Source organism: Chelonoidis abingdonii, chromosome 13, assembly GCF_003597395.2.
Source record: "Chelonoidis abingdonii isolate Lonesome George chromosome 13, CheloAbing_2.0, whole genome shotgun sequence".
NCBI lineage: Eukaryota > Metazoa > Chordata > Testudines > Testudinidae > Chelonoidis > Chelonoidis abingdonii.
Window position 1 is genome coordinate 3,639,997 of NC_133781.1, and position 20,667 is coordinate 3,660,663.

General features: G+C 56.0%; 2 protein-coding genes across 2 annotated transcripts in view; one reads left to right on the forward strand and one right to left on the reverse strand.

Annotated features, from left to right (window-relative positions):
* LOC116824943 (uncharacterized) overlaps nt 1-20,667 on the forward strand; it is a 480,271-nt gene that overhangs the window by 212,789 nt on the left and 246,815 nt on the right. The window contains 2 exon segments of the mRNA XM_075071952.1: nt 5,306-6,039; nt 8,676-8,680. Coding sequence (XP_074928053.1) covers nt 5,306-6,039; nt 8,676-8,680 — 739 coding nt within the window.
* The window catches only part of LOC116832036 (uncharacterized), a 524,829-nt gene that overhangs the window by 80,908 nt on the left and 423,254 nt on the right, over nt 1-20,667 (reverse strand). The window lies entirely within an intron of this gene.

The window sequence follows — 20,667 nt, forward strand, 5'->3', positions numbered from 1 at the left end:
CCGCTCCATGGGGAGCACAGCCTGTGTGTTGAGCATGGACTCCCTGCACACCAGGTAGGTGGGGGGCTGATCCTCCTCACAGAACAGTTTCAGAGCCTCCTGGTGTCTCACACATTCTCTCCCCATTGGCCTCATTCACTGCCTGTTGGGCTGCAGGTCTCTCTGCTGGGTGGTTTCTCTGCACTGGGGGCCAGGAGCAATTTGGCTCTGACTCCCCCCAGCACTGGCTGATGTGCCCACAGTCAATAACCACCAGATCTTTGAAATCCTCCCAGCAGACACAGTACGTCTCTTTGGCGTGAATGCACAAAAGAAGTTGGTGTTGTGAATTACAGGTGCCTGAGTGGGGAAAAATCACTGTGGTACACAAAGCCTATGATAAGTTGCTCAGCGCCTGTGCACTGAGTGGAGAGAGATAGGTGCCTTGGATTATATCTCAGCCAGCTAGAGCAACTCAGGCCAGCAGACCTGGCACTAGCACACTAAAAATCACAGTGTGGACGATGTGGCAGCCTGGCCTCTCAAGCCCACCTGGCCTCGTCAGTCTGAGCTTGGATGGCTAAGGCCGAAATCTGCGCCAGTGCCATCATGGCCACACTGTGATTTTTAGTACACTAGCTCAATCCCAGCTAGTATGACTGCATCCACGTGGGCTAGAAGACTCACGCCCAGCTGCAGGGTGTACATATCAAATCCAATAAACTGCTTTTGGCATATAGAGGTTACTCAATGGTGTATAAGGGTTTGTGTTTAATGGATCTCAAATTTCACTTCAGCCTCCAGATCTGAGCAATTACAGTTATGAAAAGATGCCGAAAACTTTAACAATCCCCCCTAAAGCCTGTGTCACTGAATTTGGCAAGGACAAATTTCACATTGATAACAATGTGCTGTTCTGCACAGTATGCAGCAAGGCTGCAGATTACAAATTGCAATGCTATTAATTGTATTTTATTGTAATGATTGATGGCACTAGTAGGCTTCGAACCTTGCTTAAAAACTGTAAATATATCAATAAAACATTGTGCTCAATGGATACCTATATATATTGTGGCTAGGGAAACTGAAGTTCAGTGTTTCATTTTATTAGCAGAAAAACAGATTTTTAAATCAGATCATTTTGTTGTTTTTTATTATCATGGGAAACTAGGACACCCTGGTTTAGGGTGACCAGATGTCTCTATTTTATAGGGGACAGTCCTGATATTTGGGGCTTTGTCTTATATAGTTGCCTATTTACCCCCCCCACCACCACATACACACACCCTGTGCCAATTTTTCACTCTTGCTGTTTGGTCACCCTACTATGGTTATTACTAAACTGGAACCCCATACTCTCAGCCAGCCAACCCCCCAACCCTGGGGCTAGATTGGAGCTGATGCCCCCAAGAGGGGAAAGGCTCCCTGTCCCAAGCAATGTAGCGTCCCGGTCTTGATTCCTGTTGATGCCTCGACATATGCAGCGCCCCTTGGTGGGGGCTCACGCTGCTCCTCGCCATGCTGGCCTGGCCTGCCACGTGCTGAGCGCTAGAGGGCTCCAGGTGATCCTTTGTCTCTTTCTCTTTCTCTGCTCAGCGTCCTGGCTCAGAGCCTGCTGCTGGACTGCCTCCATAGTGAGCCGGGAGCCCGGGCCGAGCTGCTGCTGTTCCCCAGCGGGGTGTGTGCGGGGAGAGCCCTTCCCTAGTGCCCCTCTCTGCCCAGCCGGGGGGACTCTCTCCGAGGCTCTGCCGACACCAGCCCCTGAGGCGGAGCCTGCAGGTGAGAGGAGAGACGCGGGGGAAGGGCTGGGGCCGGGCAGGAAAGTGACTCTGCAGCACCGGCCCCTCCTCGCCCCAGCTCTACTCCCGGGGGACGGGGGTCTGCGAGTCCCAAAACTGTTCCCCCCCCGATCCCCCCCCCAGGCTCTGCTCCCCTGGGCGCCTGCAGGAGCCGAGCCAGCTCCGGAATTTTATAACACCAACACCTCTGTTTGTGTGTGTTTCTCTTTGTCGTTCGACTGCCTGAAAGCACCCCCTTGGCTCTAGTTAATCTAGAATAAGGTGGGGTTGGGGAATAATCCAATTGTTTAAAAGGAACTCTGCTATTGAAATGCATGGCTGGGGAGTTTATTAATGAGCGACATATTAGCTCTTTAATATATGTACAGCAAAGCTCAGTCTGTCAGATAATAATAGTTGCTAATCGTTCACATTAATTACTCAGTGCATTAAGGTCCTTGCTTGGAATGCACCATAGAAATGCAACGTGTTATTTAATTAATAAACTGGAGCTAATTTCAGTGCCTGCAGTTTTATTGGACAATCTGCTTGTTTGTTTTCCTGTTAATTGTATGTAATGAAGGCAGAAGAGTCATACACAGAAGTCAGAATTGAAGAAGGGCAGTTTGTGCTGGGCAGGGTGGCCTGGCCTGTCCAGCAGCACAGGCCTTTGTCTGAGAAGAGGGGTTTTGGAAAGCCGGTGAGGTTTGTTTGGGGGTGGGGGAGCTTGTGTTGTTTATTGAAGGTGGAGTCACTGTGCTTCCTGGAAGTTTTGATGTGGGATGGTTTTAATCCTGTGCAAGCCCTGCAAGTGTCTGAGTGGCCATTAATGGTGCAAATTGTGCCCTTTTAGTATGTGCCCCCCAATTTGGGGCACACAATTATTTTTCACGGGCAGGTGGCATTTGTGCACCCATGCTAAAATGTTGAACTTGTGTCAAAAAACCCAAACCACCCATATAGGTACAAACCTCTGGGGTTCTGTTCTGAGGCTTGAGAGAGGAGTGAAGCTGTGGTCAGAGCAGGAGTGGGAGAGAGGACTCCTGGTTTCTGTTGCTGGTTCTGGTGGGGGAGTATGATTATGTTTCTGGGAGAAGAATGAGGTCTAGGGGTCAGAGCAGAGGGGTTGGGAGTCAGGACTCCTGTGTATCCTAGAGTTTAAAGGCAGATGGGGCCATTAGATCATCTGATCTGAGTTCACAGGCCAGAGACTCTTACCCAGCTTCTATCTCCGGTTTTGACACTAACTGGTTGTGCAGCCTGGGGGCATCACTTTACTTCCGGGGGTGTGTGTGTGTGTCACTTCTGCCCTCTGCAAAAGGAAGATCCTCATTATTTTGCGATATTGCTGCTGACGGTGAGATGGGACCTTCACAGGCAAATAAAAGGCAGTGCCTTTGCTCCAAAGACAAGGTGCCTGAGGGCTGGGGACAAACCCCAGGTCGGGAGAATGAGAACTAGAACAGTGAGGCATAAGGATGGATGATTCTCCATTGTGAGGGTAAACTCTCCCAAATCTACCGTTGTCCTTCCTCCTGTTTATTCTCCTTCATCCTTCTTTGTCCCAATTCCCTGTTCCCTTGGGCACTCATTTGTGCTCAGAGTGAGTGGATGTAAATCACTCCCCACTGGGCATGGTAGCCTTCCACACCTGCTGGGCTTGGCTGTCAATGGTCCAACACTTCCCCTCAGTGGGAGTGGGCACATGCATGTGCTGACCCTATCCCCGTGCCTGCCTCCTGTCGCCCAGCAGTTTGGAGCTCCTCTCAGGAGCCTGCGCTTCGGAATCCCAGTCTCAGCAACTATGTCTACGCTGTGGTAAAACACCCACGGCTGGCCTGGCTCAGCTGGCTTGGACTCATAGGCTGTGGGTCTCTCAAAATGCAGTGTAGACATTAAGGCTTGGGCTGGAGCCCGAGGATCTGGGACCCTCCCACCTCATAGGGTCTTGAAACCCAGGCTTCAGCCCCAACTTGAACATATACACTGTGCAATTATACAGCCCCACAGCCTGAGCTGCGTGAGCCCCAGTCAGCTGACATGGGCCAGCTGCGGGGATTTTAATCAGTGTAGACACACCCAGAAACACCCCCAAGCTAAACCTGTCCTGTGTGTTTCCTTTGATTCATTCTGAATTTACCACCTTTCCATTGCATTTACAGGGGGGGAGAGATAGCTCAGTGGTTTAAGCATTGGCCCACTAAACTCAGGATTGTGAGTTCAGTCCTTCAGGAGGCTACTTAGGGATTTGGAGCAAAATTGGTCTTGCTGGTGAAGGTAGGGGAATGACCTTTCAGGGTCCCTTCCAGCTCTATGAGATAGGTATATCTCCATATATTATATATATATCCCCTTGCTCTGGTGTTGTCAAACAGCTTGAACAGCAGCCCCTGGTCTACCGTGTTTATACCATGTCATGCCTCCAAGGATGTTTTGAAAGTGCTTTCTGATCTTTGGCTCAAGATGCTATAGGGGTGAATAATCATTAGATTATTCCTTCCCTTTCTGAACATCAAGCCCTTGTCTCAATCTCTTCCAGTAGTGACTGCCTTCAAGGTCCAGTTTTCTGTAACACTGTGTCTTCTGTTCCCTGCACTTACAGAGGTGGGGTGAAGGAACTATCTGTACCATCTCTGCTAGGGTGGCACCTGCCACCAGCACAGAAAGAGGCTGGGTTTAAATTCAGGAGTTTACTTTGTCTAATAATGATTAGAGAAATATGTAGTCACTTATGGTCTCATTTGTTTTCTTCCCCCGGAGCAGGATTTCTGGTTCCCCAAGGCAAAGTGATCTCATTGATGGACGGAGGGGAGGATCCCCAGGTCCCCAGTCTCCAGGGCTCTGAGGAACAGGAGATCCCAAGGAGCACCCACACAGGTGAGGAGTCGGCTAAGCTGGTTCAGAAACTGTCAGCAAGTGAAGGAAAACATCTGGGGTTCCCACCAAGGCCCTGTGAACACCCCTTGTTCATCTTCATCTCAGCCAGACAAGGATTGTCACCACCAGGTGCCATATCCTCATGGCAAATGTCACTCACAGCTTCCCACCCACCCTGGCGCTCGGCAGTAGCTCATCTCCCACCAGCCGCCTTCCTCTGATTGCTTGGGTGGGCTGTGGAGGAAGAATTGGTCCCCTCACGTCTCTGCACTGGGAAGGGGATTGCGGGATTCAGCTCCTGATGTTTGGTCTCCCCCCAGTTGTTGTTTGGTTTTGTTCAGTCCTTTCTCATTCCCCATCTGAGGTTCCCTCCTCCCTGACACAGAGCTTGACTCCTGTCTGGATTCTCTCTGTGGCCCAGCAGGTGATGGGATGGTGAGTGAGAGCAAGGAGGAGAACCCTCAGCAGGAAGGTCCTGAGCAAGTGGAACCATACGAGACGCTGTCAGGAGATGCTGAAAAGAACATTTTCCAGAATCCTGGGCAGGGAGAAGCCCATGAGAGTCAGCAGGGAAACCAGCTGGAGGAGAGACAGGGTGAATTTGCACATCATGTGGGAGCTCTCAAGCACAGCACGGATGGTAGGATGCTCCCCATAGGTGAGAACCGGAGCACCTGCACTGAATGTGGGAAGCAGTTCAGCCGGAGCTCATATCTGGTGCAGCACCAACGGGTGCACACGGGGGAGCGTCCCTATACCTGCGCCATCTGCGGGAAGAGCTTTGCTGTCAGCTCTGCCCTGCTCCGGCACCAGCGCACTCACACAGGTGAGCGGCCCTACCAGTGCTCCGACTGCCAGTGCAGTTTCAGCTGCAGCTCCCACTTGATGCAGCACCGGCGCTGCCACGCACAGGAAGAGTCCTGCCAGGGGCTTGGCTTGCCGGGTGAGCGCCCCTTCGCCTGCCTGGACTGCTGGCGGACATTCAGCCAGAGCTCGGACCTGGTGCAGCACCAGCGGGTGCACACGGGTGAGCGCCCCTACGCATGCACCGACTGTGGGAAGATCTTTGGCTGCAGCTCACACCTGCAGCAGCACCGGCGCACACATACTGGGGAGCACCCCTATGCCTGCCAGGATTGTGGGCACTGCTTCAGCGATGGCTCCTACCTCATCAAGCACCAGCGCACCCACACTGGTGAGAAACCCTACACCTGCCCTGACTGTGGCAAGGGTTTCAGCGTCAGCTCCCAGCTGGTTCGGCACCAGCGCGTCCACACTGGGGAGCGGCCCTACGCCTGCTGGGACTGCGGGAAAAGCTTCAGCCAGGGCACGGACCTGGCCACCCACCAGCGGTCCCACACGGGTGAGCGTCCCTACGCCTGCCCTGACTGCGGGAAGGGCTTCAGCGACAGCTCCTCCCGCATCCGGCACCACCGGCTGCACATCCGGGATGTCCCATGATGGGCTGGTCGTGTGATGCCGTCAATATTACCCTGGCACCTGGGACCGGGCCCGTTTGATGGGTGCTGTACACCACAGAACAAATTTACCCTAATTGTGTGCAACTGTAAAACATGCATATAAGTTCCTAGCACGTTGCACTATTGGAGCCCAGTGAATGTTGCTGGGACAAGGTGCAAGGAGGAGACAGAGTGAATCAGCCAAATAAAAAGACCTTGTGATGTAACTCAGGGACTGTGTCTAAACAAGAGACTTGTGGGACCGAAAATTCATGAACCAAAATTTGTGTGTCAGAAATTAGGCATATTGGTAGACAAACTAATGAGGGGCAGGGCTATTTGGCCTGTCACTCGCCTTTGGGGGGCCTCAGAAAGAGACTAGGCGGAAAATGCACATGGATGGATCCAAAATGCTTGCTGGGGAAAGGGAAGGAACAAGTGTCACCATTCTGGTGCCACCCTCACCTGGGACCCTGGGCCTTCTCCATCCTGTCCTGACCAGATGAGCCAGAGAGAGGGACCCAGGGACACCGCCTCTGGCTAAGTCCAAGACACCACCTGATCTGGCCTGCACTGAAAGCTCACACTGGCATAGCTGTGTCTCTCGAGGGTGTGAAAACCTCACTCCGAGAGCTCTAGCTCTGCCGCCCTAGCCCTGGCACAGGCGCAGTTTGGGGGTTGGACAGATTTTGCCATTGACGTAGCTACTGCCTTTGGGAGGTGGATTACTTGTGCTCACTGGAGAGCCCCTCCTGGCTCTATAGTGAGTGTCTACACGGACTACACTGAAACACAACAGCATGTGCAGCTGTAGCTGTGCCACTGTAGCCTTGTAAGTGTAGACATAGCTGGAGACTTTGTCGACCCCACCTGTCATAAATAGATAGCTAAGGGTTAATGTTTCTTTTACCTGTAAAGGGTTAACAAAGGGAACCAAACACCTGACCAGAGGACCAATCAGGAAACTGGATTTTTCAAAGTCAGGGAGGGAATTTTTGGACTCTGAGTCTTTTGTTTGTCTCTCACCTATGAGAAGGTTCTTTCTATCGTCTTATCTTGTGTTTCCAACTTGTAAGTACAGGTAGAAAAACAATATAGGCTTTTATGTTGTTTTGGGTGTATTTACATGTGTGTTAACTTGCTGGAATGTTTCAAATTGGATATCTTTTTGAATCAGACTGTTTATTCATATTTTCTTATAAGCAATAGCCTGTATTTGTCATCTTGATGCAGAGTTTATATTCTTATGTCTTTTTCTTTCTCTTTTTTTATATTGAGTTTTCTTTGTAAGACTTGTTCCTTAACCTACCAGAGAGAAAACTCAAACAAGGGGGGGATTCTCTTGTGTTAGATACGGAGGGTAAGCTCGTGCAGACCAGGAGTTGGTGGGAGGGGGAAGAGATAGGATCATCTCTGTTTCCTTGTATTTGGGGTTTGTCTCTTTGTGGAATAAAGGAGACATGCTTCTTGGTATTGTGATGTAAAGAGATTGCATCTGTACTATCAGGTTAGCCCAGAGAGGAAAGTCTGGGTGGGAGACCAGAGGGGGCCAAAACCCTGGAATTTTTGGATGGTGGCAGCAAGATCAAAGCTAAGCTGGTAAGTAAGCTTAGAAGGGTTCATGCTAAGCACCCAGATTTTGGACGCTAAGGTCCAGATTTGAGAGAGAGGCTTATGAGACCACCCCATTCTGTTTGTTTCCTTACCCACCTTTCTTTCCTAGTACTGTCCTCTTGCCTTCTATTTAATGATGGTCAGGCTTAGCTGCCTAAGACTGCGTGCTTTGTTAGAGTGCTGTGGGCCTGTGACCAGAGACAGCTAAAAGCAAGGCAGCCTGATGATGGTGCGTTGTTGCTGGCTTGTCTGGACTATGTCTGAACCGTTGCTTTGCTACGCTACCGAAGACCATTTCATGCAGCATGTCAGGTGACTAGGACCCGCCTCTGATTTGAAACGAGTTCATGGAGTCACTGCAGATACATGCTGAGGGGCATTGATCCTTGAGACAGTCAGTGTCTTTGACCAGGAATCGCTCACAGTTAAGCTTGCTGGACAGCACTCACAGGGAGAAAGTGGGATACATCTACACAGCAAGCAGAAACCCATGGCAGCAAGTCCCAGAGCCTGGGTCTACAGCACAGAGCCCCAAACTTTGTGTTTGGGGGCACAGCGGGGACTGGGTCAGCCCCCCGGGGGGTGGGAAGGGAGCACCACCCAGTTCTGCTCTGCCTTCAGCTCCGCTCCAACCCTGGCCCCAGCCCCAGCCCCGGTCTCTGGCACCTGGCCTGGTTGCAGCATTGGCTCCTGACTCCACCCCCACCCCACCCTCACCCACAGCCCCCGGCTCCTGGCCCCAGCTGAAGCTCCAACCTCAGTCCTTGGCTCCCGACCCCAAACTGCTGTCTGTCTCCAGCCTGGCTACCAGCCCCAACCGTGCACCCATTCCTGGCCCTGGCTCCCGGATGCCTGGCAACTCTACTGCTCTCAGCAGTGCAGCATGGCCTGTCTGGCAAAGAGAATATGCTGCAGATCCCACAAGGCAATAGAGGGTGGGACACAGGCAGATTACACTGGGGGTAAGAGAGGGTGTGACATAAAACATTTGGGGAGCACTGACCTGCAGCATGGGGCTCTGGCAGGCCTTGGAGCTGAGACTAGCTGTGTAGATGTGGGTGCTCAGGCCTAGGGAGGGCAGAGGGCTTGAGACCCTGAGCACCCACGTCTACACAGCTGCTTTTAGCAGCAGTAGCGCAAATCCTCCAGCCCACGGATGTGGAGCCAGGATCTGAGACGTGCTGCCCAGAGCTCTGCTTGCCATGTTGACTTACCCAGGAGTGCCAGAATCCAAGGCTCAGGCTAGGAGCCATGTGGCCTACCCTTGTGGAAGAATGGGATCCCTTGAGGGTCTGGCAACAGGAAGGGGTCCTCCCAAGGGACTCCTTACAAGCTGGGGCACAGCACAGCCCCTATGGGTCTGTGGCATCTCCCCACTGCCGTGGGAGCACTGTGAGGGGGAGGGGACGCTCTCTATATCTTCTGGCCAGGGTTATGGCCTAGCCATTAGATTACAGCACTCCCAGGACACTCCATTAGCCACCCCACACCCTCCCGCTGGCTCCTCTGGCCTGGCCGCTCACTAGGGTTGCCAACTTTCTATTTTCAGAAAACCAAACACCCTTGCCTCACCTCTGCCCTGCCCCTTCCTGAGGCCACACCCCCTCCCTCCTCCCTCCGTGGTTCGCTCACTCACATCCTCGCTTTCTCATTTTCACTGTGCAGGGCCAGGGGTTGAGATGTGGAAGGGGATGTGGGTTTTGGCTGGGGGTGCAGACTATGGGTGGGGGGGATTAGGGTGCAGTAGGGAGCTCCAGGCTGGGGCTAAGGAGTTCAGAGTGTGGAAGGGGGTGTGGGAGCCAGTTTGGGTGCAGGAAGGGTCTCAGGACTGGGGCCAGGGGTTGGAGTGAGGGTGTGGGCTCTGTGCAGGGCCGCCCAGAGGATTCAGGGGGCCTGAGGCAAAGCAATTTCAGGGGCCCCTTCCATAAAAAAAAGTTGCAATACTATAGAATACTGTATTCTTGTGGGGGCCCCTGTGGGGTCCAGGGCAAATTGTCCCACTCCCCCCCCCCCCGGAAGGGACGCTGTGTGAAAATAAACATTTAGAAACCTTTCATTAATCAGACGAAACCAGTTTGAAGAAACTTCTTTTACAGGTATCACTGGTTCTCAGCATCAGTAGTGCTAAAAGGCAGCTAAAGCTCATTAAAGGGTTCGAAAAACTTTTTCTGTCAAAAAACATTTTTTGGATCAAAAAAACTGGGTTTTAAAAAGCAGAAAAAAAGATCACTGACAATGTCTGCCTTTACTTCAAAATTTGTTGTTTTTTTTATTTGAACACTGAAATTACTCTGCCAAAACCGAACATGGTGTGGGGTTTCAGAGGTGTGTGGCCAATGTTTGTGCTTGCTGTGTTTTTATTTAAGAACATAAATTCTGCTTAAAAAAAAATCATAAAACTTTTGAACCATCTCAGCATTGTGACCAAATTGCCTGAGCCCTCCAGTCAGAGATTTGTCCAGGTTTCTGATACTCGTTGCTTCTTGACTCCATCTGTCTCCAATACTTTGGGTTCATTTTAGCTTAGGACATAAGAACATAAGATGGCATTGACTGGTCAGACCAAAGTCCATCCAGCCAGTATCCTGTCTACTGACAGTGGCCAATGCCAAGTGCCTAGAGGGGAGTGAACCTAACATGGTAATGATCAACTTGTCTCTCTCCTGCCATCCATCTCTACCCTAAAACAGAGGCTAGGAACCATTCATTACGCATCCTGGTCAATTAGTCACATTAATGACTTAACCTCCATGAATGTATCTGTTTCCTATAGACTGGCGTCCACATGGTCCCTCACAACTGGAGTATGGTTATCGGTGCGGTTTGTTTTTAGTATAGTTTAGTACTACTTCCATGAACTGAGCATTAGAGCTTGTTGCCAATCTGGATGAGCTACTGTTGTGAAAACTGAAATCTCATATAGCACATGCATGTGATATGGACAGGGTGCTAAAATTAAATTAATCCAGGGGTTTCAAAATGTGGTCAGGACACCCTCAGGGTCATGAGGTTATTATAGGGGTCGCGAGCTGTCAGCCTTCCCACCTTCAAACCCTGCTTTAGCTCCAGCATTATAATTGTGTTATATAAAAAAAAGTGTTTTTTAATTTATAAGGGGGGTCACACTCAGAGATTGGCTATATGAAAGGGGTCACCAGTTACAAAAGTTTGAGACCACCTCTGGCCTTGGGAATGCAAGGGTGCGGGGTCTCGCTTAGTGAGGGTGTGGAAGGAGGTAGGTGTGTGTAGGATATTGCTCTTCTTCCATGTGATCCTGTCATGGGAAAGATAACAGTTTGTGCTTTTTGTTAAATATCTGTGCTGAAGGCTAACTGCGAATTGAGCTTTAGGTAGGGAGGCGTTTTGCCTCCCAAACAGCTCTGCCTGTCCCCCTGTCCACCCCATCCCACTCGCTACCCCCTCAGATCCAACCCTCCTGCTCTTGTCCCTCAGCCGCCCCAAAACTCTTCCCCACCACCAACTCAGGACTCCCCCGCACCACGCCCCCGTTCCCTGTCCCCTGACTGCCCCAACCCCTATCCCCCACCCGCTGAGTCCTGACAGATCCCCAGAATGCCCACGATCCAACCTCCGTTCCCCATCCCCTGACTGCCCTCTCAGAACATCTGCCCTCTCCCTGTTCCCTGACTGTCCCTGGGACTTCCTGCCGCTTATTCAATCCCTTCCCCAGCCCCAGTCCCTTGCCATGCTGCTTACCCCTACCTCACCCCTCTCCTGATCCTCAGCGTGCCGCGTCCAGGAGCGGCCCTGGACAGCACTGCAATGGTGTGACTCCAATGGAGACCCGGAGCTTGCAGCCCCACCCCCTTACCACGTGGCTCCGAGCGGGGCAGAGCTCAGTTCCCTGTTGAAGCCAGGCCACTTTAGCTTTGTCCAGGGGAAGGCAGAGGCAGGGCCGAGGCTGGAGCATTTTCTTGGGGGCCCCTGTGGGGCCTGGGGCCTGGGGAAAATTGCCCCACTTGCCCTCCCCTCAGGGAGACCCTGGGATAGCACTGACCTCAGGCGACTCCCAGAAGCTGCTTCTAGGTGGAGGGGTCAGGGGGCTCTGCCCCTGCACACAGGCACCATCCCTGCAGCTCCCATTGGACAGGAACCGTGGCCAATGGGAGCTGCAGAGCTGGCACACGGGGCAGGGGCAGCTCGCGGAGCCTCCCTGGGTGCTCTGCCTAGGAGCCAGAGGGACATGCCACTGCTTCCGGGAGCTATGCAGAGTTGGGCAAGGAGCCTGCCTGCACCACAATCAGACTTTAAACCGCCCAGTCAGTGGTGCTGACTGGAGCCACCAGGGTCCCTTTTCGACCAGGCATTCTGGTTGAAAACCAGACACCTGGCAACTTTTCTGCTCTCAGCAGTGCAGCATGACCTGGCCAGCAAAGAAAGCATGCTGCAGCTCCCACGTGCTGCACAACCTGTGTAGCAGCAACTGGGTGGTGGGGGAGTCATGTGGGATTGAACCGGGGGCCTCTGGCGGTAAGAGCTCTGGCTACAGCCCAAGTATGCATGGGACCAAAGGAGGCGAGGCTGGGGGAATGGGGCCTGGTAGGGATGGCGGCAGAGGGGGGTAGTGAGGCAGGGTGCAGGAAGGTGGGTCATGGGTGGGAGAAGGCATGGGGGACAAGCAGAGAGGGAGGGGTGTGGGTGGGCGAAGGCACGGGGGATAGGAAGAGAGGGAGGGGCGTGGGTTGGAGAAGGCACAGGGGATAAGCATAGATGGGTGTGGGTGGGAGAAGGCATGGGGCATAGGCAGAGGGGTGTGGGTGGGAGAAGGCATGGGGGCTAGGCAGAGTGGGTGGGGCATGGTGGGTGGGAGAAGGCATGGTGAATAGGCAGAGGCTGAGGGGCATGGGATAGAGAAGGCATGGTGGACAGGCAGAGAGGGAGGGGGCATGGATTGGAGCGGGGATAGGCAGTGAGGGAGGCGTGTGGGTGGGAGAAGGCATGGGGGATAGGGAGAGAGGGCGGGGTGTGAGGGATGCAGCAGTGGAGGGACATGTGTGTTTGGGGGCGACGTGGAGCATGTGGTGCTGGGGGCATGAGCCCCTATGATACATGCTGGGCAGTTCTTGGTGTGAGGATTCTGATCTCCGGGGCTGGAACTTAGTTGGCATCTCTGCCTTTCTATTTCTTCTCCCAGCCCAGGGCTGGGCCCTGTGCTGGATCTTGGAGGGGCAGGGCAGGGTGAGCTGGGAGCTGCTCCGGTACTGACAACCATTTCACCCCTCACCCACACTCTGTGTCTGCACAAAGCTGCCTCTGATCCAGCTCCTGGGCTGCTCCCCCTAGAACTGGGTCTTGCCCACTCTATGCTAATGGAATGGGGTGGTGTTTTGGGACTCAGTGAAGCTCCAACGGGGAGGGAGTCCGCAGGCCAGACAAAGCCTGCATACAGTTAGCAGACTGAGCTGACCAAAGCAGCGCTGTGAGCAAGGAGCTGCTGCCAATGGGCTTCCAGTCAGAGCCCGGCGAGAGGCACAGACACAGGGAGCGAGGGGTTGGAGGGAACCTGGTGACCCCGCCCTGCCTACAGCCTTCCTCACCTTCCTCTCACCTGGGTCGTGGCTGTGGATAGGGACCTGGCACTCCTGGCACTGCAGAGCAGGAGTCTGCAAACCTCACCCCGCGCCAGCCATGGTCGAGGAAGACACTGAGCTCTGGGCAGCTCCTCCCCATTATTTAATGAGATAATTTGGATCTCTGCAGTATATATAACCATAAACATCCTATCAATGGTCAATACAGCCTGGTCCTAGCAGGCCATGGGCACGTCAGCCTGGCTGAAGGGAAGTGGGAGCTGGGAGCAGCTGTAAGGGGCTTTCACTGCCTGGGAGACAGGCTGAGGCCAGGAGAGGAGCTGCTGGCTGGGCCCAGCCTGCTCCCTCCCTGGCTCGTGCTGGGGAGTGGTGCCCAGCACATGGCAGCCCATCCCCTATCACCCATGGCTTCTCCCGGGCCTATTCAGGGTCCCCGCTGAGCGACCTGGCACCTTACACCTCAGCTCCATCTCAGGGAGCGTTTGTCAGACCTGCTGGCACCCATAACACTGCCTGGCCATTGTCCAGAGGCTGCCACTACTCCAAAAGACTGCCACAGGACAGGTCAGTGACATTCCTGTCACCCACTGCCCAGGGCTGGGTGCCCTGCCTTAGTCCTGCCCGCAGCAGCCCCCTCTGGGACAGGCCAGACAGGAGCTGGTGTGATCCTTGTGGCAGGTGGGATTGCAGATGGTGAGCCAAGGACACAGCCCTGTGTGCTTGCCTACCTGCCCCACTCTTCTGGGACCTGGCCAAGAGCAACCCGGGAGTGTTGACTCTGCCCTTGCAAGCCCAGATGATTAGTACCAGCACGTGGGCAGGCGGCCCTCTGGAGGAGCAGCCACCTGTTAACCTCCCAGCTCTGCTGAGTGCTGATTGGTAGGATTCTAGAACTCCCTTTGCCACAGGAAACCACAGAATGTGTGTTATTACAGAGAGTCTTTAGTTTTTACATTGTGTACAAAAACCATATACAGCAGAACCCTGGTTATTCGGATTACCTGGCTCTCTGCATTAACCAAGCCGGGCTGACAGCCCAAGTCCAGGGCCAGCAGGGTGCCCGCTGTCAGTCCCCAGAGAAGCCTGCTGTAAGCCGAAGGCTGAGTCCTGCCACTCAGTGATGGTCAAGGGTGAGGATCTAGGCTGGCAACTCAATTGCTGCTTTCCCATCTCAAGCCCCACCCCCACTCTCTTCTTGTCCCCGCAACTCCACACCCAGCCTCTTTAACCTGCTTCTCCCACAACCTCTCTTCCTCTTCTGCCAACTCTGTGATGCCTCCAGGAGCCAGCCTCCAGCAAGGCCAGGCCAAGTGGCTGCAGGGTGTTGGGATCTAGTCAGGTACAGACACTGCCTCGGTGAGTCAGAGCTAGCACGCCCTGAACTGCTTAATCTAGTGGCACACCCACACACACATTGTACCTACTGTCTAGCTAGGCTTTTGTTTCCCTCTGGCTGGGAGTCTGGGTCACTGAGTGGGGCAAGCAGGGATTAGATAAGGATAGGTCCATCAATGGCTATTAGCCAGGATGGGCAGGGATGGTGGCCCTAGCCTCTGTTTGCCAGAAGCTGGAAATGGGCAATCACTTGATGAGAGTGGCTGGAGAGAGGACTTGACCTTGACAGATCCGTGACACCAAATAAGTATGGACACCAAATAATAACTAATGAAAAAATAGGATCGGGAGTGAGGTCATAGGGCTAAACGAAAGGAACCTGATGGGGACACCGAGCAGAGAACCCCAGACAACACCCACTGCTCCTCGAAAGCGTCAAGGGAGCAAGTGGAAGCCGCCCAGAGGAACTCTGCTCGGATGCGTGAATGGACGGAGGAGCAGAAATAGGCCCCACAGTAGCAGGAAATCCTGTCAGCCAACCTCCTCTCCCTGGTTTTGTAGATGGCTAGTTTGGCCAGGGCCAAGAGGAGGTTGACAAGGCAAACCCGCAACTTTGTGGGGCCACGGATGGGGAGTGCGTAGATAAAAAGGTGTGGGGAAAAGTGCAACCAAAAATGCAATAAGATATTCTAGAGGAGCCGGAAAAGGGGTTGCAATCTGGCACACTCCAAATAAATGTGCGCCAGGGTCTCTGTCACGCCACAAAAAGAGCAGGTGTTGGGGACAGGGGTGAACCGCACCAAGTACATGCCCGTGCTTACGGCTCCGTGAAGGAGCCGCCAACTGACATCCCTGGAAGTCCTCAGGGACCAAAGCAGAGTATAAGCTGGCCCATCGGGGCTACTTACCCTCAAAAGGTGGCAGGAGGTCCCATCATGTGATATCGGGGCGGGACACGAGGGTGAGATAGTGAAGAGTGTGGAGCATGAGCGTGTACAGATGTTTCCTTGGCACGGTCTGGAACAGAACCGGCTGCAGATCGTGCAGCCAGCTTGCAGTGAAAGGGTGAGGGGGCCGATTGGGTCCACAGGGCAGGGGCCCGATAAAAATGTCCACAGGGCCTGGGGTGGAGGGTGGGCGGAGCATGCCCTCTCGCAGGACCCGGTAGAGGTAAGCCCGAGTAGCAGGCAGTAAAGCGGCCTTCACCTCCTGAAGTACATGCCAGGGAGTACGAGGTCTAGAGAGCCCCATGTGCTGAGCGAGCATCAGGGGATCCAGCCAGTCTCCCCGGTTGTAGTCCAAGAGGTCTCCGAGCCTGGTGACTCCCGCTAAGACCAGCCTCTGGCACACCGCAGGGGACTCTGCCACCTGCACACGAAGCTGGGGATTGTGTAGCAGGGCCTCTGTGAGGAGGTCGGCCCCCACGGCGGCCACCATGGACCTGATCGTGGAAAAGAGCTTCCAGGTCCGGAGGAGGTCTTGGTCGAAGACTGGCAGCCCAGAGGGGTCTCGCGGAAGACCTCTCGGATGGAGGTAAAAGAGCTGCCGGTCGTATCGGAGCCCTCGGAAGCAGCGGAGGAAGGCATGCGCCAATACACTCCACGCTGGACTACCTGCACCATACAGGAGCCTCTGCAGGGCCTGGAGGTGGAAGACATGGACCAGAGTGCGGAGGCACTTTAGGCCCTGCCCCCCCTCCTCCAGGGGCAGGTGGAGAACCCCTGCAGAGACCCAGTGCACCCCTGGCCAAAAGAACTCCAGAATCGCCTCCGGAGGTTGGCCAGGAAATCCGGGGCCGGGACACAGGGTGTTGAGCCGGTACCAGAGCATGGACAGGACCAGTTGATTAAGCACCAGTGCCCTCCCCGAAGGGAGAGGCACCGGAGTAGTCCTGTCCATTTCCGGAGCCGCTCCGTCACCCTGCCCTCCAAACCGTGCCAGTTCTCCGGCGGAGACGGATGCGTGGCAGAAAGGTAAACGCCGAGATAGAGCAGCGGACCCGCGCTCCACCGGATGGCCTGAAGCAAGCGCGGGTGGGAGGGAGCTCGCCTGCCACCCGTCCCGACCACCAGGCCAGAGCTCTTGACCCAGTTAACCCGGGCGGAGGAGGCCGCCGAGTACACAGCCTGGCAAGCCTCCACCCGCGCCAAGTCGCCCGGGTCCTGGACCACGAGGAGCACATCGTCAGCGTACGCCGACAGGACCAGCCGCAGCTCCGGCTCCCGAAGCACCAACCCCGTCAACCTCTCGCGGAGGAGACAGAGGAAGGGCTCGATCGCCAGGGCGTACAGCTGCCCGAGAGGGGGCACCCCTGCCGCACTCCCCGCCCGAAGCTGACGGCTCGGTCAGGGTCCAGTTGAGCCTGACCAGACACTCCGCAGAAGCGTACAGCACCTGGAGAAAACCCACAAAACGGGGTCCGAAGCCGAACGCTCGCAGAGTACCCAGGAGATACCCGTGATCCATCCTGTCGAACGCCTTCTCCTGATCCAGGGACAAGAGGGCGAACGACAGACCATCCCTACACCCTAATTCCAGAAGGTCCCGGACCAGATACAAGTTATCAAAGATAGTGCGGCCCGGGACGGTGTAGGTCTGGTCTGGATGGACCACGTCCGCCAGCACGGACCCTAGCCGCAGCGAGATGGCCTTTGCAATGATTTTGTAGTCCGTGCTGAGGAGCGAGATGGGACGCCAATTCGTAAGTCGCGGAGGTCCCCCCTCTTCGGCAATAAGGCGAGCACGGCTCGCCTGCACGAGAGAGGGGAGGACCCGCTCTGCAAAGACTCGGCCCAGACGGTGACCAGGTCTGGGCGAGAACGTCCCAGAACACGCGGTAGAACTCCACGGTCAGCCCGTCCATGCCCGAGAGATTTAGGTTGCGACGGAGAGGCTTGGTGGGCATGCGACGGAGGGCTTCCGAGAACTCGGCCAGAGTGAGAGGCAGCTCTAGCCGGTCCGGTCGCCCGTGCCGACCGTCGGGAGTCCGTCCCAGAGTACTCTGCAAGCGTTAGGATCGGTCGGATCCGGGGAGAAAAGGGCCGCGTAGAAGGCCCTGGCCCTCCCGCACATCTCCGCCGGTCCGTGAGGGGGGTGCCGTCCTCCGCCAGGAGGCAGGTGACGTGCTTCTTGGCCCCCCCCTCCTTTTCTCCAGGGCGTAGAAGAAGCGGGAGCCGCGGTCCATCTCCCGAAGGAGGCGGATGCGGGATCGAACAAAAGCACCCCGGGCCCGATGGTCCTCGAGGGGCTCGGAGCTCCTCCCGCTTCTCCCGGCACGCTCCGCAGAGGGATGGATCCTCGGGGCTGGCGGCCAGACGCCTCTCCCAGCTCCAAGACCTCCCGGTCCAGCTGCTCTATCACCACATCCCTCCGCCGGCTGGCGCCCCAGGTGTAGTCACAGCAGAAGAGCCGGGCGCCCACCTTCCCCAGATCCCACCACCGCCATGCCAAGGAAAAGGCGCACCTCTGCCCTCGCCAGGCCAGCCAGAACTCCCGGAAGTATGCCACGAAGCCTGCATCCTCCAGCAAACTATTATTAAAGTGCCAATAGGCAGGCCCCGGCTTCTCTGCGCAGAGAGAGGCCGTCACGGTGGCAAGATGGTGATCCGAAAAGGGGGCCGGCCGAACGCTGGAGGAGTGGGCCCATGAAAGGTGGAAACGTGACAGGTAAATGCGGTCCAGCCGGGAGTGGCGCGACTGATGGGCCTCCACCTGGATGAAGGTGAACATCGAGACGTCATCCGGGTGGTGGTCGCGCCAGACGTCCACCAGGGAGTGGCGTTCGACGATCTCCTGGAGGATGTCTGTGGCAGCTGGGCACTGCTCTGTCCCCGAGCGGTCCCGTTCCTCGAGGGTGGTGTTAAAGTTCCCCCCCAGGACCAGGCACTCACGAGGATCCAGGGAGCCAAGGAAGGCGGATGCCTGCTGATAAAAACACAACCTCTCCGGGCCTGATGTCGGGGCGTAAACATTGACGGGATTAACCACAAGCCCCTCCATGCGGACCCGGAGGTGCAGCAGGTGGCCCGGCACAGCCTTGGCGACCCCCAGCACCTCGGGCTGTAGGTCGGGGGAGAACGGGGTCGCCACTCCAGCCGCGCAAACTGAGAAGTAGGCCCCTGTCCCCGCACTCCAGCCGCCAGCTAGCTTCAGCAGCCGGATCTGTATGGGTCTCCTGCAGGAAAACCACAGAGTACTCCCCCTCCCGGAGAAAGGAGAGCACCTGGCTCCTGTGGAGACCCATCCTACAGCCCCAGGTGTTTAAAGTGGCAAAGATGATTGGCGCCATAAGGAGGGCTAGGGAGGTCCTCGCTGGCAAACATGCCCAGGGCCTCCGGCAGGCCGCGCAGCAATCCATGACCTACCCCGTAGGTGAGTAAAGAGTCATGGAAGAGGCGGACCTGCCGGTAGGCCGCAGCAGCCTGCTTCCTGGTCCTCTTACCCTCCCCCATGAATGGCCCTCGTGGCCTGAAGGATGTGATGGAAATCCCCCCACCGCCGGAGTGCTAGCTGGACTTTATTACGGGAGCCACGGACGTCCTCAAGGAACTCCCGCAGCTCCTCCCTCAGCGCATGGGGGGGCGGGGTCACTGATTGATGACTGTCCCCTAGTGGGGCCACCGTCACAGCCCCGTGGCTCACCGAGGCGGGCAGGTAGGGGGCAGATCCCCAATGTGGCGTCCAATGGGCTGACGCCAGGCGACCCGCCCCACTCCCCGGTTCAACAAGGGGCGGCGGAAGGAGAACAGCAGCCCCTGGTGGGTTGGGATAAGGAAAAACCACTGAAGCTGCTCCCTTGGGGGTATTCCCAGGGGCAGCACTGGCATCACAGGAGGTGGGGGGGACAAGGACAGGGCTAACAGGAGTAGGGCGGGGATCAGGGAGAGAAACTGGGAAGGGGGTAGAGGCAGGATCCTGAGCCACTATAGTTGAGCCGCTGGACGGTGGCTCCTCCTGGCCAGGCTCAAGGATCTGGGAAGTAGGAAGGGGACCCCTAACGACGCTGGGCTCAGCCACTGTGGCATGTGTGGCAGCCTCGGCATCCAGAGATAGATGTTCATCAATGGGGTCTCCGCCTAGGAAAGAGGGTGGGTCCTCCGCACCCAAGAGAGACACCCCCTGGGAACCGGGTCTTGACAGCGGGGCACTGGCCATCGCCCCAATGGGCTCGGCAGCCATCAACAGGGTGCCACCCGCAGCTGGCTTGATGGAAGAATCCAGGGGACCCCCCAAGGTGGGAGCAGAAGCACCGGTTAGAGGAAGGGAACTCGGGGACAGAGGGACCGTGGTGAGGTCGCCCAGATCAAGGCCCGCTAGCAGAGGGTCATCCTCCTCCTGCGTGACCGGGGTCAGACCCAGGGCCTCGATCTCCTCATAGATGGAAGGGAGATCACCATCCACCACCCCAGGGCCCTCCCCGCTAGCACCCAAGGGCAATACCCACCTCGGCACTCGAGAGGCTCCAAGTGGGAAGGGGGTGAGAGAGGCTCCCTTGGGCGCTTCCACGGGGAGGGATCCCAAAGGAGGGGCGGCGTTACCTTCCAGTGCTGCCACGATGTCCCCAGTCAGCACCACAGAACGGGAGTCATCAGGGGGCAAGGCGGAAGGCTCGTCATCGGTGCCCCCCTTCCTGCTCTTCTAGAGGGCCTCTGAATCCGAAGGATGTAAGGAGGCTCGAGCCTTCCGCTTGCCCCGCTTCTCCTGCACTGAGGACCAGCCCTCCATGGCATCATCAGGGGGCTGGCCAACAGAGGTAGGGTCGGGAGGCAAGGGCAGTGGCTCAGGGACTCGGGGAGGCAGTGGTAGGACAGCAGAAGCGAGGGAGGATTCCCCCTGGCGCGAGCCCTATCCCACGTCCGGCGGTATCCCCGCCGCACCCTCCTCCACAGTGGGGGACCAAGAAGGAGGAGGAGGGGCAGCTTCAGGTGCTGGGCAGCCAGGGGTGCCAGTGATGACAGGGCCGGCACCATGCTGGGGCTCGGGGGTCCTGGACGCTCCTCCGTGCTGGGCCAAGGGGCAATCCCTCCGGACATGCCCCATCGCCCGGAAGAGGTAGCACCGGGCCTCCCCCGT